This window comes from Magnolia sinica, chromosome 2 (genome assembly GCF_029962835.1).
Source record: "Magnolia sinica isolate HGM2019 chromosome 2, MsV1, whole genome shotgun sequence".
Taxonomy (NCBI): Eukaryota; Viridiplantae; Streptophyta; class Magnoliopsida; order Magnoliales; family Magnoliaceae; genus Magnolia; species Magnolia sinica.
This window is the reverse complement of record NC_080574.1, coordinates 125,266,260-125,279,257: the sequence shown is the minus strand read 5'-3', so window position 1 is coordinate 125,279,257 and position 12,998 is coordinate 125,266,260. Positions and strand designations below refer to the sequence as shown.

General features: G+C 42.5%; 1 protein-coding gene across 1 annotated transcript in view; it reads right to left on the bottom strand.

The window, feature by feature from the left end:
* The window catches only part of LOC131237554 (DNA mismatch repair protein MSH2), a 71,874-nt gene that overhangs the window by 22,718 nt on the left and 36,158 nt on the right, over positions 1 to 12,998 (bottom strand). Inside the window, exon 10 of the mRNA XM_058235377.1 lies at positions 11,133 to 11,259. Within this exon, the coding sequence (XP_058091360.1) occupies positions 11,133 to 11,259 (127 nt within the window). The remainder of the gene's footprint in view (positions 1 to 11,132; positions 11,260 to 12,998) is intronic.

Sequence of the window (12,998 nt, the reverse complement as noted above, 5' to 3'; positions counted from 1 at the left end):
CTCTCTGAATCTCTTTGCCTCCCAAGTTCTTTCTTTCCTTTAACAATTATCGCGGGAGGAATATGCAGATTGTCTATCTTCTAGTGGCTTTACATCCAACAATGCTCCCCCCACCTCTACAACAACTTTTGACTCAATCAGGTAAGCATGTATTTTTATCATCTTCTACCTCTTTTTAGATCATCGAGTCTACGGCATCTGACCATCTCTGGTAATAGTAGCCTCTTTCTTCTTTTAATTGTGTTTGTCAAATACGTTGGTTACCTTAGCTGATTGTTCATTATCTAACGTTATTGGAGACAGTACTGCTCACTCTAATGCATCAGTCTCCATGGCATTATCCACCAGACCTCTTGTGCTTATGCACTCCAACAAAATGGGGTGGTTGAACACAAGAATAGACATCTGGTGAGAGTGACTCAAGCCTTGTTACTAGAAATGAATGTTCCATGGATCTTGTTAGGTGATGTAATTCTTACTACAGGTCATTTGATCAATAGGATGACTTTATCCATTTTAGATGGCAAAACACCGTTCTGTATGTTATTTTTTGATCAACTAGCTTTTCAGGTTCCTCCCAAAATGCACTTGCTTTACTCATATATTTGGGTCAAATCGAGATACTCTTGCCTCATTCCATTAAGTGTATTTATTTATTTTTTTTGGAAAGATAACTTAGATTAAAAGGCAAAAAGAAAGCAAAGGAGTACGGATACTGCTAGGGCGGCAAAAGCCGTTAGTCCATAGAGAAAAGAAAATCAACATTGAACCCATCCATATGGGTAACCCATTCAGCAATCATACATTTAACCAGGGGAGACAGAGAGTGGGGGGGTTTTGCTGCGTTCTGAAAACATCTATTGTTCCTCTCATTCCGAACAGCCCACCAAATAGCCATAATAGCCGTTCACCAAACCCGGGTGAGTTGTTTTCCTATTCAAACACCATGCCAAGCCTTAAGGAGAGTATCCACATCTTTAGGAAAGCACCAATGGACCTTGAAACAGGGAAGAATGACTGGCCATATAGAGTAAATGTACGGACAATGGATAAGGAGACGATTGACAGTTTCTTCAGCAGCAAGGCAGCAGAGCTGACATTGGGAATGATGAGGCCTCTTTTTCAGAGATTATCCCCAGTAAGGATTCTTTTATTTCCGGCCAGCCAGCCAAACACTTGAACCTTTGGAGAGATATCATACTTCCAAAAAGAATGAGGGCACTGAGCAGAGGGGGCTCCTCTGGAAGAGTAGAGGATCTTGAAGAGAGATTTTACGGAGAATAGAGATGTATTTTCCGCTTTCCAGACTATTCTATCCTCCCGAGAGTAGATAGGGTGAAAATGATGAATGCATTCCATGAGATCTGCCAGGTCTTTAATTTCCCAGTCCTCTAGATTTCTTCTAATATGAATATTCCAAACCGTTTTGTCAGCTATCGTAGAGTAATTGTCAGAAATGAAACTATTTTTCTTCGTTGCAATCCGGAAAACAGAGGGGAATCTATCTTTCAATAGGGATTCACCTATCCAAATGTCAGACCAGAAACGAACAGAGTCACCCCTACCCAGTTCAAAACCAATACCTTGCACGACCACTTCTTTCATGCGGCAGATATCTTTCCAAATTGAAGAGACTGTGAGGAGAGACCTCACTCGTCCACCATCCTCCCACAGAAGTCCCATAATTGCCCTTGATAATTTTATTCCATAGACTATTCTTTTCCTTGCCAAGCCGCCAGATCCACTTACCTAAAAGAGCCTGATTCATCAGCTTTAAGTCTTTTATGCCAGCTCCACCATCTTCGGTCTGCGTGCAAACCTTCTTCCACTTCAAGAGAGGAAACTTGCTGTTGTCTTCCCTTCCCTGCCATAGGAAGTTACAACGAAGGGCGTTGATAGATTTGAGAACCGCAGCTGGGCATTGAAAGAGTGACATGAAATAGGTGGCCAGATTGGAGAGCGCAGCTTTGATAAGCGTGAGGGGGGCCCCACTGGATAGCTAGCAGGATTTCCAAGCAATCAGGTGGTGGTGGAATCGCTGAATGACTCTATCCCATTGCAGAAGCTTACGTTTTCCTGCGCACAAAGGGAGGCCGAGAAAGGATGTCGGGAACGACCCAAAGGAGCACTCCAGAAAATCTGCTAGGCTGCTAACCTCATGGGGATCCAGATTGATCCCAAAAATCTTTGATTTGGTCATATTCACCCTCAGACCAGTAACAGCTTCAAAGCATCTGATCGCAGTTCGCAGATTGGCCACATATTCTGAAGAAGCTTCAGAGAAGATGAGAATATCGTCGGCGAACTGAACGTGGGAGTGAGGAACTTGAGTTCCTTTCATATGAATTCCCCCCAGGATTCCTTCCATTTGACCTTTGTGCAGCATCGCAGAGAGGGCCTCGCCAACGATCAGAAAAAGGAAGGGGGATAAAGGGTCACCTTGTCTAAGACCACGCGAACTCTTGAAAAAGCCTCTTGGAGCGCCATTTAAGAGGACTAAAAAATGGGCCAAACTGATGCTTTCGTGGATCCATCTTCTCCATTTCAGACCGAAACCCATGCAAGTCATGAGGTACAGAAGAACTTCCCATTCGACATGGTCGTAAGCCGTATCCAAGTCCAAATTGCAGAAGATATATTTCCTTTTCGATCGGTGGCAGGAATGAAGACATTCATTAGCAATTAGAGCTCCATCAATGATCTATCTGCCCAGGATGAAAGCACATTGATTAAGGGCGATAACCGAGCCTATGACCTTTTACAGACAATTGGCTAACACCTTGGCCAAGATCTTATACAAACTACCAATGAGACTTATGGGTCTAAATTCCCTGAATTCAGAAGCACCCTGGAATTTTGGGATTAAGGCTAAAAAGGTTGGCCCAATGCTTTTCGAAATTATTCCTCTGGCGTGGAATTCGTTGAAGAATTCCATCACTTCTTCCTGGAGTAAATCCCAAAAAGCTTGAAAGAACAAGATGGGGAAGCCATCAGGCCCGGGAGCCTTGCCTCCATCAAGGTTCATAACAGCCGTTTTTAACTTCGTCTACAGTGAAACTCGCTTCGAGAAGATTAGATTCCTCATCGCTCAAACGTTGAAAAGGAAGGTAGTCCAACCGAGGTCTGGACCAGTCCTCCTTAAGCAAAAGGTTATGGAAGAAGGAAATAGCTTCCCTGGAGATCAAATCTCTGTCCTCTGTGTGATTGCCGTTGATGATCATACTGTTGATGTGGTTATACCTAGCGTGCATGCTGGCAATACTATGGAAATATCTCGTATTCCTGTCCCATTCTTTAATCCACTTTGCCTGAGCTTTCTGTTTCCACGATATTTCTTGTTGCAAGACTTTAGCCGAGAGGGCTTGTATGAGTTGAATTCTGCACGCTAAGGTCTCTTTCGACATAGGATTGGATTCTGCTTGGGCATCGATGTTCTGAATCTCTAATAGGATGGAGTTGGATTCTTCTTCCGAGTTCCTCCTATGCTCCTTCGCCCACTGCTTAATCTTGTCTTTCAGCAATTTTAACTTGGAGTGGATTCTATAACCCGCATAGCCGTTTAAGTGTAACTCTTTCCACCACTCGAACACTTTCGCTTTGAAGTCTATGACATGAAGCCAGGAAATATCGAAACGAAAAGGCTTGGGACCCCAATCTTCCTCCTCAGCAGATAAAATAATGGGCCAATGATCAGACGTGGTCCTGGGTAGGACAGACTGAGAGGAGAAAGGAAGGTAATCCAGCCACTTAGGGGAAATAATAAAACGGTCCAACCTGGACAAGATGGGGTAAGCCTCCCATTGTCCAGGTATATCGAGAGCCAAGAAGCGGGAGATCAACCAGCTGATTGCTGTTGATCCAGTCGGAGAAAGCAGTCATGTGAGATTTAGTGTTGATACCAGACGATTTTTCCGCCACAAATCTGATACAATTAAAATCACCTACGATACAGATAGGGCCACTGAAGCCTTAAATGACGGAAGAAAGTTCTTTCCAAAAGTCTTCCCTGTAATCGTTATTATTGGGCCTGTAAACTGAGCAGATAAGGAAGTCCGCCGCCTAAGCACTACTCGACAAAGTAGCTGAGACGGAGAAATTACCAACAGAGCTATTCCGAAGAGTCCAGAAGGCTGACATCCACGCGATGAGGATGCCCCCAGAGCTGCCCAAAGCACCTTTTTCCACCCATTTTATATCCGAAGCCTTCCAGATGGTCTTCATCAGACGGTCATCAACCTTTTTAACTTTGGTTTCCTAAAGGTAGAGAATCTGAGGGTTACATCTACTACAGGAATCCTTAATAAGACTTCTCTTCTGCTTCGAACCCACCCCCCGAACGTTCCAAGAGACGATTTTCATGATTCGACTATACCTCCCCGCGAGCCCTCAGCACCTGACTCAGTCGATGTTATACATTTGCTACCCATCTTGTTGGCTTTCCTATTTGTTTCCCTTTTTCTGCCAGCCTTTGAGACTCGTTTCTGGGGGGTTCTGTTGGGATCCAACGGTCTACGTCTGTTTTCTACACATTGGAAGAGGGCTAGGAAATCCTCCGGGCAGTCACCGAACAATAACCCGAAAAGTCTCCCAATGTGATTCATCGCATCACGAATCCATTTCTTCCTTAGAATTTTCTTACTCAATATCTCCCTCTACTCTTCCTCTAACAGGGTAACTTGAGGATTGCCATTTCTAAGGGGCTCCGCATAATAACGTTGGCGCCTGCCGGGTCTTGGAACAAATAAAGGAGGTTGATATCGGAGTCGGAGACGGACTGGGAGAGGCAATTGGATTTGAGGGTCACTGATGTCGAAGGAGATAGCGGGTAAGAAGATGATTCGTCGTCGAACGTAGGTTGGTCAAACGGGATGTCAAGGAGGATAAGATGTAACTGGAGGTGCATATCTTCCTGCGAGGTGGACCCAGGAGACTTAGAGGGGTCTGAAGAGAGGGAGGATTTTGCTGCTAAAAGGGAAGGAGTTGGGTCAAATATAGGTCCCAGGTGAGGTGTAAGGTTCAGATGAAAAGGAGAGGGCTCTTACTGAATATCTACCGTCGAGACAATATTCGAAGCTCTAGATTCGAGGATGGGACAAGGCTCCACACCCACATTGTCCTCGGACCCAGGACAAAGAGAGGCTACAGGGGCGAGTGAGGGCGCGGGCGGAGTAGAAAACTAAGTAAAGTCAGACGGATGCGTGCCACTTGGAGGACGGATATCGAAAATCCCGTGTCTCTTCTCAAAGCAATTAAGAACGCTCGCACGTGAGACTTTTTCGAGCCTCAAAGAGTCCTCGCACGTGAGCGGGGAGGACTGAAATATGCCAGATGGCTCTCTCGAGCCATGCGCTCTAACCGGGCGGGCGTCTCGAGAGCAGGAGGAGAGCAGGACGTCGCCACATGGAGAGGTTTCAGGCTGTCTCTTAGCAAGACAGTTTCCAAAAAGAACCGGAGTCCGAGGGAGCACCGAAGAGACATGGTGTCTTCTTCCCTGCCGGCATGGATCACCGGAGGGGGAGAGGGCACGCTGCTGCGCCACAAATCTCCCCAGCGAGGAAGGGGGGAATTAGGCTCTTCCCTTTGGATCGGAAGGTCAATAGACCTATCTCCCACGATGATAGAGATGTGGTTAGGGAGAGGCATACCTTTTCATCTGTTAATGCAAACCCTAATTACTCCCATTTCCACTCCTCGTTTTGTCTTCAGATCTAATTCTACAAAGGATCCAAGGCAGGCTGCGGCCGCGAGGAAGAAGTTTTCATTCCACAGTTCAATTGGAACTCCCCAAATGAGGACCCAAACATCCTCGGTACCGAACGAGCTGAATGAGTTCCAGGATTTCACCTCCTTCACAGGCCCATCCCTGTGAATCACCCCTGCCATGAGTTAGGCTTCCAAGTTCACTCCCGGATCGCCTTTTACCCATAAGTCATTATATCCAATAGGGTGCAATGTAAAAGATCCAGCCCTGATACTCGTACATTCATCTATCCAGTCGTAGATTTGGGGAATGGTCGCCTCTTCGCGTGCCACGATCGCCAGCGTGTCCGATAGAACTAACCTAGCTTTAAGAATGTCCTCCTCATTCACCCGAATGGAATTAGGGATCTTGTTATCGTCATCGGATGGACCATTTTCCTTTCCCGGAATCGATTCGGTCAATCTAGGCTGCTGGCAGTGATTCGGAGAGGAGCGATTAAGGGCGTCTAGACAGGATAAGGGTTGGGGTCCAGGTATATCAATGGTCAATTTCTTTTGAGATATTGCGGGCCCCTTTTGCATAAGACGTTGGTTTCTCTCTGGTCTGTATCTTGCTCGCTGCACCAAAAGTCTCTCCCTGAAAGCTCTCTCCATGTAACATGCTTACCGCACGGGCGAGCTCTGCCTCAGAGCTCATTCTGATAAGAGCGAAGCCCCTGAAATCACCTATCTTTTTGTCCCTAGGCATAATGACATCCATTACCGCCCGAAGACTCTCTCCAGGTTGAGAGGGAACAAACCTGATGGGAAACCCTTGACGAATAGGGTTGGGAAAGAGTCGTAGTTGGTCTTCTGTCTTCGAGTCCTGATTTTCCTTTCTACCTGAGTCCATTCTACGCCCCCAGTGTCTGTGCGCGGACCTAACACGTTCGTCGTCGTCACCATCTTCATTAGAGGATCCATCTATGGCAAAGACTACACACTTTCATTGCTTCTTCTTTCTTTTTCTTTTTTTGAAAGATGATTTTTCTCACAGAATTACCTATATAACACTTCAAATGAAAGTAGTTGCCCATAAGCAAGCTCTACAGGCCATATCATCACCAGGGGAACGGATTGGGTACTACCCCCAGGACCTAACCAGAGATGGAAGGTCATGTCAGCGGCTCTTTGAGGCCATTATAATATATAGCTGTGCCTGTGCCTGTGCCCGTGCCCAACTAAGTATCTGTAGAGGGAAGAAATAACAGCGATGCCAATCCTACCACAAGAAATTTATATGAAATCGACTTGGTTATTACGCAACTCAGTGAACAAAACAACATCACCTCAAAATGGTTAAAGATGCAAACGCTAAGTGTGTATTTTTTTTGGAATATTCTCATGCTCAAAAGGGTTATCGGTGTTATTGCTCCACTCTTAAGAAGCATTTTTTGAATGTTGATGTAACCTTTTTTTAAAGTGTTCCATTCTACATTAAGGATGAGCATAAAGTCGAAGCCATGCTATGGAAGCTCCCTTGCCAAAGGTATTTCCTTCAAAATTTGATGTTGAGATGCCACCGTCACCTCAAAAAGATTTCACATGGACTTATTACAGAAAAAGGAGAAAAGACCAGGCATTATAGACTATTCCTCTTCACTCCACATAGTCGGCTACTGCACTTAATGAGTTTCTTAGTTCTTCGGAGTCTCCAAAGGTTATGGTCCAAAAATGTAAAGGTTCTTGTGACACTCGTCCTATTTCCAACTTTGTCACTTTTACCCATTTGCCCACAACTTAAACGTTGTCCTTACCTCTTATGTTGTATCCATTCCTAAGTTAATTCAGGAGGCACTATCAAATGAAAATTAGAAATGAGCTATGGATGAAGAGATGGAAACCATGTACTCCAACGATTCTTGAAAGCTAACTGATCTCCTTCAGATAAGACTCTAGTCAAGTGCAGACGGTTAAGTTCCTGCCTGATGGGTTAATCGATAGTTAAAAGCCCAAGTTGGTCACTAAGGGATATACTCAGGTTTATGGGGTAGATTATCTGGATATATTTTCCCCAGTGGCTAAACTTAATTCAGCTGGGTTATTATATCACTAGCTACAAATCATGATTGGCTTCTCTTTCAGCTGGATGTGAAGAATGTGCTCTTGCATAGAGACCTACATGAAAAAGTCTACATGGAGCAATCTCTTGGTTATGTTGCTTAGGCGAGTCATCTAGAGTATGTGGGTTAAACACGTCTATATATGGGTTGAAACAACCAAGAAGTTCGGTGATCTTTTGGATTAAATATGAGTAACGTATATCACTCAGTCCTCTTAAAGCACTCAAACCTCTGGCTACATACTACTGGCTGTGTATGTCGATAACATTATAGTGACTAGTGATGACTTAGAGGGTATTGAAAAGCTTAAGGCATATCTCCAAACTCAGTTTCAAATTTAAAAAATTGGTCTTCTTCGATTTTTTTTGCATTGAAGAAGCAAAATCAAAAGTTGAAATAAATCTGTGTTGGAGAAAATATACTTGTTACTTGTTAAAAGAGATAGGGATGTTGGTGCCAAACCATTTGATACACCAACGGACCTTATTCTTAAACTAGAAGCTGAAGAAGGAGAATTGTTAAAAGACTCCAGTATGTACAAGAGACTAGTTGGCAAACTCATATATTTGACCATCACTAGGCCTAATGTTGTCTTTTTAGTCAATGCAATGAATTAGTTCATGCAAAGTCCGAGGGCACCATACCTAGCAATAGTTATGAGGATCCTCAGGTATTTGAAATGTTCCCTTGAGAGGGTAATCCTATATGGAGCTCATGGTCATCTTTAGAGAGCCAGTTATTCATATGCAAATTATGCAAGGTTGAGACATGATAGAAAGTCGATTGCGGGTTATTGCACCTTTCTAGGCAGTAATGAGGTTTTTTGGAAAAATAAAAAACAAAATATGGTTACTAGGTCAAGTGCTGAAACTGAATATAGGTCAGTGGAACATATGATTTGTGAACTTATATGGTTACAATCTTTTCTCAAAGAATTGGGTTTTGAAGTTCAAGTTCCAATGACTTTACATTGCGCCGATCAAACTGTGACACACATCAGCAATAACCCATGTTTCATGAGAGAACGAAGCACATAGATTTTGATTGCCATTTCATTCGAGACGTGATATCTCAGGGATGGATCCACACACCTTATATTTCATCTCATGACCAAATTACAGATTTATTTAGCAAGGCTCTTGGAAAATCTTAGTACGACAAACTTGTTTTCAAGCTGGACATGCAAGACATCTATGCTCCATCTTGAGAGAGTGTCAACGATTATGGGTATGGGCCTCCCAACTTGAGGGAGAGTGTCAATGGTTATGGGTATGGGCCTACAACCCACTTGTTGCTTAGTGTTTTTAATCTTGGGATATGTTGGACATAATGTTTATTGTATTATGGGCATTTTCGTCATATATGCTTTTTTATTACTTAAATATAAGATAAAGGGGGTGGGAACGTGCAGCCCTAACCCATCTTTTCTTCTCTCTTTCTTTCTTCTTTCTCTTTCTTTCTTCTTTTCTCTTTCTTCTCTTTTTCATCTCTATGTAAATCTACAAATCCTGTTTTCCCATTCCACTATCAGGGCCGTAATTTCAATGAATGTCATATTGTTTGAATGCATGATGAAAGTTATGGCAAAAGTTTGGTGCTGGCCACCAACCTAACACAACCATCCTTTACCCGGGCTTGGGATCGGCAATGAGAGCCATGGTATTCAATAATGGTAATGGTAAGATGTAATAGCCAGCCTTATAGTCATTACGATACAGGCCATAATAGCGATTACAACCCCCCTGTAATGGTTATAAAAAAAAAAAAAAAAAATTTGAAGAAAAGACACATCGGCCCTGTGTCAGTCCATTAATTTATGGCTCCATATCAACCCGTTGCAGGCCCGTAAGTGCCACTACGGGCGTTACAGGCCATTTTTTCCAAATTGGGCATTACGACCAAGGTATTCCAAAATGGTTACGTAAGGGCCATAACATAATGGTAACGATGGTAACTGTTACACATTACGGGGTGTTACAAAAAGAAAAAGAAAAAAAAAAAGGCGTAATGGCCGCTACAACCCTTATCTTAACAGTAATCGTGACCACCATTACCATTATGGAATACCTTGATTATGACCCTGTATCATGTAACAGGCACCACCATTACTATTATGTAACAGCACCATGGCATAACCGTTTTTTAATACCATGATGAGAGCACAAAACTCCCACATGCACTAGGTAATAAACTATTACATAAGTTAATTACGATCAAGCACTATCTAATAGTATATTACATAGGTTTACTACAATCAATAAGTTTCAAAAGGATTACAGCTTATTTAATTTTTCAGTAATAACGCAACCTAAATAAAACTCTCATGAAGACTTTTGCGCCAACTTGAGGCAATTGATTGGATAAGGGAGCAAAGTTCTCGAGGAAATCACGGGTTAAGACTATGAAGTGTGCAGTCACCCTAGGCCAGTGGTTCAATCATGACATTCAGGGGTGAATCATGTTGTTTATTCAAAGTTGTGGGAAGTTTGAGGAATGAAGCATGAGTCTAGCTTCTTAATTGTGTTTCTGCCCCATCAAAGAAACATGGTTTTAATGTTAAACCTTGGTTTACTGCACAGCAGGTACAATGCTACTTGTTTTGCAAAGACCTTTCGGGTAACACAAACAATAGGTTTTGTCATATTACCAAGTGCTCTGTTTATCAAAGACGGAAACAAGCACCTAAAGAGCTCTTAGGAGTTTACACTATTTTTTCCACTGGGAATGATGAGTTCAGCAGTTCACGCGTAACATGCAGTTCAAAATCAAGGAGTGAAAGAATCTCAAGCATTTCCTAGAAACTAAGTAGATCAATGCGACAAGGGTGATAATTAACAACTCTTCCAAAGACTAGAGCATCATGGGTTATGAGAAGTTCATGCATCAAAGTATTTGTAGTAGTCTTTAACATGGATAATTTAGTCAATTCTTCAAGGGTCTTGTATTTGTCTTTCAACTTCTTAACTTCTCAGTACTGAAACTAAATTCACTCGCAAAGTGAAATGTGCTGGCATGGTAAGAAGTAACAAACATATACTTTGAAATAGCCAGAGATAAGGTCCAGAAATGTGAAGGAATTAAAACAGAATTTAACGACAGGAAAAAACAACAGAACAGGAGCTTCATGCTAATCAAATAGTAACTGGATTAATAATGTAAGAACTGGAATTAGCAAATAAGAGATAACACTTAAATCACAACTTCAGATAAACAGACATTATTTTTGCAGAAAGAAACCTAGCCATGCGGCTTAGACAAAAAAATATATATATATGCAAGTTATATATGACTGCCAGCAAAAATAATGTAAGTGAAAATTAGAAGACGAACCAAATCCATCATAAGTAGATGTACCACGGCCCAACTCATCAATAATTATCAAAGACTTATCAGTAGCTCCTTTCATGATTGATGCTGTTTCAAGCATTTCTTGCATGAAGGTAGAAACCCCACGAAGCTATAACAACGAACAAAACCACATCAAAAGTATGTACAAATACATAAAAAGAGCCTATATGAAAATAAAAATATATTAATAAAACAAAGAGTACTCTGTACCTGACATAGTATGATACCATGCTAGCAATCTAGCAGAAAGGACATAAATCTTAAAGTAATTCCCAAGATGCAAGATTCAAGTTGAAGATGATTGTAGGTTAAGTAGCATATGGAAAATCTTCACAATTCATGCAAGAAAGGAAACTTTAACAGTAGGAAAGCCCAAAAAGAAAAGGTGATTGCAAGTTTCAGAAGGGCATACAACTGATTGTAGACAACATTCGTGTGTCATCATTTTGAAGGTCGAAGGTGCCGAACGTTTACGGGACTTTAGACCTATTAGCTTAATAGGAGGTCCTTGTAGGAGTCCTGTTAAGGTTCTGGCCAATAGTTTTAGGGCGGTGTTGGAGAAAGTAATCCCAAAACCTCAACACGCCTTTGTGTTGGGGAGATAGATATTAGATATGGCTCTTATTGCTTACAAGTGTGTCAACTCGCACTATCAGGAGGAGAAGAAGGGGGTAATCTGTAAGCTGAACATTGAAAAAGCTTATGATAATGTAAATTGGGCCTTCCTAGACTATATGCTAAATAAAATGCGGTACGATCATAAATGGAGAAAGTGGATGTTGGAATGCATGCGATCGGCCAAGTTTTCGGTGCTTAAGCGGCTCTCCTAAAGGCTTTTCCCAGCGTCAAGGGGCCTTAAGCAAGGGGATCCACTTTTCCATTCTTATTCGTGATAGTGATAGAGGCGTTGAGCAGGGTGCCGGGAAAAGGACAAGCAATGTGATTGATTAGCAGCTTCAAGGTGGAAAACGTTGGCCTTCATGCGATGTTTTGAAGTGGTCTCTAGAGTAAAGGTGAACATCCCAAAGAGCGAATTATTAGGTATCTGCACTTCAAAGGAAGAGGTGGAAAGCTTGGCGCAAAGGTATTCGAGTCTGTAGGTGTCTGGTGTATGGGCCCACGTGTGGTCCTGTTGAGCCTTTGAGATATGGGCCTTTAGTTCTTGTTTTTTAAGGCTTTAGAAGGTTTTTTTTTCCTTATTTGTCCGATCTTCTCTCTTTAGTCTCTCTTTTGTATTAAGGGCATATATGTAATTGTACCACTTATTATAAATAAGGGTTGGACATCCAACCTAAGAACTCATTTCTTCTCTCTCAAATTATTTTCTTCTCTGACAAGGTGTAGGACGGATTCTCTCCCCTTGACCTACCTGGGGCTCCCTCTATGCGTTGGTAAGTCTGCTAATCACTAGGACAAGGTCGTCAAACAGGTTGAGAGGAAGCTATCAGGTGGAAAAGTCAACATCCATCTCTCGAGACAAGGCTAACGTTGATCAAAGTAGCTTTTTCAAACTTGACAACATACATCATTTCTCTCCAAATGTCAAGAGGTACTGAGGGAAATATTGGACAGTTGAGGCGCGACTTCCCATGGCAAGGGGCTAAAGTGAAGAGGAAATTTCATCGCCTAGGATGGGATGAGGTGTGTAGTCCTCATCAGGAAGGAGATGTAGGGATAAGGAATTTGGAATAGGTGAACTAGCATTATTAGGAAAATGAATATGAAGATTCAGAGTGGAGAAGAATCGGATGCGGAGAGAGGTAATTACAAGCAAATATGGGGTTCGAAGCGGAGAATGGTGGGTGAAGGATTCTTCCCTCCATAGAGCTTCTAGGATTTGGAAGGTGA